Source organism: Adiantum capillus-veneris, chromosome 26 (genome assembly GCF_014529385.1).
Source record: "Adiantum capillus-veneris isolate H3 chromosome 26, ASM1452938v2, whole genome shotgun sequence".
NCBI classification, from domain to species: Eukaryota; Viridiplantae; Streptophyta; class Polypodiopsida; order Polypodiales; family Pteridaceae; genus Adiantum; species Adiantum capillus-veneris.
The window spans coordinates 137,783,361-137,786,157 of record NC_140956.1 but is presented as its reverse complement, the minus strand read 5'-3'; the positions used below and the strand labels follow the sequence as shown (position 1 = coordinate 137,786,157).

At 46.8% G+C, this 2,797-nt stretch overlaps 1 protein-coding gene across 1 annotated transcript; it reads left to right on the top strand.

The window, feature by feature from the left end:
* Positions 1 to 1,483: 1,483 nt before the first annotated feature.
* LOC147424261 (uncharacterized) lies at positions 1,484 to 2,119 on the top strand. Its single transcript, XM_086501919.1, has 2 exons — positions 1,484 to 1,642; positions 1,770 to 2,119. Exons 1-2 carry the CDS (start codon positions 1,567 to 1,569, stop codon positions 1,970 to 1,972), a joined length of 279 nt encoding a protein of 92 aa, XP_086358045.1. The 5' UTR covers positions 1,484 to 1,566; the 3' UTR covers positions 1,973 to 2,119.
* Positions 2,120 to 2,797: the final 678 nt, after the last annotated feature.

Sequence of the window (2,797 nt, the reverse complement as noted above, 5' to 3'; positions counted from 1 at the left end):
CATGCAACAACCATGCAATACCTCCACACCCTCTTCTCCCCCTCCCCCCAAGATTGTGATGCTTTGATACAACTGACACGATAGGGACTAATGCATATTGTTCTTCACCCAACCATACTTCTCTTATAGGATTCCTAGCTTACCTTTAGGAGACCCCTTGACATCTCATGCTTAGCCAATCGTGGCAGGACCGTGCCCCTTGTCCTACTCTATCCGAGTAGCGAGTATGGTGGATAGTTTCCACACACACACACACACACACACACACACAAAGAGAGAGAGAGAGAGAGAGAGAGAGAGAGAGAGAGAGAGAGAGAGAGAGAGAGAGAGAGAGAGAGAGAGAGAGAGAGAGAGACCAGCTACCCGATCTTGAACTAGATACCATCAATCCTTGTTTGACAACGAGGATGAAGAAGCAGATCTGGTTGCATCTACGTAAGCTTGCTTATTGTCTTTTGCACATTGTAGCTATAATATTCCAAAATGCATTAAGAATCACTCCCTTTAACATTGTGCAACTATGCCAAGATTGGCATAGTTGCAAAGCATCGAGCATAGTTCTATTGTGCTTCGCTACGGTGCCTCGCGTGACCATGGTTCGGGCATAGCTATCAAAAAAGTAAGTGATAACTATGCCTCATGTGACCACCTCCTTAGGAGTTTCGTGGACAAGTAGAGATGGCGTACTTTAAACGTCAACAAAATTGAAATGTAGACACTTTCCAAGGCAGAGCCGCTTGTCTTTTCCTCTTCATCTAGTTGTGACTCGTGAGGCAAGGGTAGGGAAGTTAAGATTCTCAAATCTGCTAGGTTTGCTACAGCTGAGAAGGGAAGTGAAGGTCCACCGGCTTACGCAAGCAGGGTGGGGATGCTATCTCACATGCGGAAGTGCTCTTTTCCCAAACAATTGGTCGGTCTATGTGTGTGAGTGTGTATTGTTCTTACGATGTTAAATGTCTCTTCTTTCTTCTTCATAGTGCATGTGACACACGTGTACACACACACACCCCCTTGAAATCTAAGAGCGAGTTTACATGGTTGAACAGTTGCACACAAGTGTGCAACCAACAACATGCACCATTCCTAGTCACATGGAGGCATGCAAAGCCTAAAGCTAAAAGTAAACCAAGCTATGTGATGCTAAAAATGGAATACCACAGCTTTTTTTTTGGTCTTTTCTTGGTTCCCTACCCACTCCACCTCCACCCGTAGGAATAGCCTTGCAACCAGTAGTCAACCAGTTACCTTGGCAACTCCTCACGGGAATTGAAATAGTTCGCAACTAGTTGGCAACCAATTGCGAACCACAGGTCCACGGGCATTGACTCTAATCCCATGGGCTTTTGGAGGTGGGTTTGTACTCAAATAACAAGAAACGCAACGTGGGTGCGTGGCTCACGGGTGGCTGGCCATAGATGGTCAAAAGCGACGAAAGAGTCCAAGTTGAAAAGGTGTTCTTACTTTCGGTTATTTAAACTGGGTTGTCTTCTCCACATTATAACACATCAGCGTCACCTGCTCTTTTATCCTTTCCCAACTTCTGCGCACTACCTGAACGCCACGTCCATGGCCTGCTTGCGCGTAAGCTCGGTCTTTCTTGTAGCCATGTTTGCAGCTGCAATGGTGTTGCAAGCCTCTGCAGGTAAGTGGATGATCTTTGATGCAATGGCATTTGTGTGTGTGTTTGTGTGAGTGTGGAGAGAGAGAGAGAGAGAGAGAGAGAGAGAGAGGCGATGGCGTTGATGATGTATGCTGTATGTTGTGTGCAGCTGATGAGGGTCCGGTAGTGTTTCCCATAAAGTGTAGTCACCCCATCTCAGCAGAGGGCAAGCAGCTGAGTGTGGAGTGCCCGTTCGTGGCTGGCAGCACCACTGAACGCGATAATTCCGTGTGCCGGCCTTTGTGCCGCAACCCGGATGTGGTAGGGCGATGCAAGGGCCGCACGTGCCGCTGCTGCACTACCGGTGTTTGAATGACCATCACCCTGCCTGCTCGCCATGAACGCTCCTCCTCCTCCTCCTTACAAATACATCTTCAAATAACCCATGTAAAAGATAGTGCCTTAAACTGCCTTATGTAGTCCAATTTGCTTAAGAAACAATGTTGTCTATTGCAGCAATATTCCCATTCTTTTTGCTTGTGGAGGGAGAGAGAGAGAGAGAGAGAGAGAGAGAGTATTGCAGCATTATTAAAAGTATTTACCATTTCGTTTCTTTTTTTTTTGGGGGGGGGGGGGGGGGGGGGGGGGGGGGGGGGGGGGGGGTTCTAGTATTTCAGCCATATTAAAAGTATTTACCATTTTTTTCTTGCGGAGAGAGAGAGAGAGAGAGAGAGAGAGAGAGAGAGAGCTCTTTCATATTGCAGCAATATTGAAAGTACTAGTATTGCCAGCCGCCTTCGTCGGGGTCTCTCTCTCTCTCTCTCTCTCTCTCTCTCTCTCTCTCTCCCGCACATTGTCCACTCGCCTATGTCATCAAGGCTATAGGGAACACCGCTAGATCAAGCTGCTTGCAACTCATGGCCGGAGGGAGAGGCCGAAATTCTTCCCTGCTTTATATAGAGTATAGATTTAATAGGATGGCTCTTGTCATGCTTGTTAATGTTCTAACTAACTTGTGTCGTGACACCAACCTACAACACATATGAGAGAGAGAGAGAGAGAGAGATGTGGTCATTGTATATTTGTGAAATCACCTTGTGGTAGTAGTGACCCCCCTTTAAGAAAAAGTCCACACTTGTTGTCAATACTCCAAAGTTCATGCATAAATCCCATCGCACAATAGAATGCAATGGCATA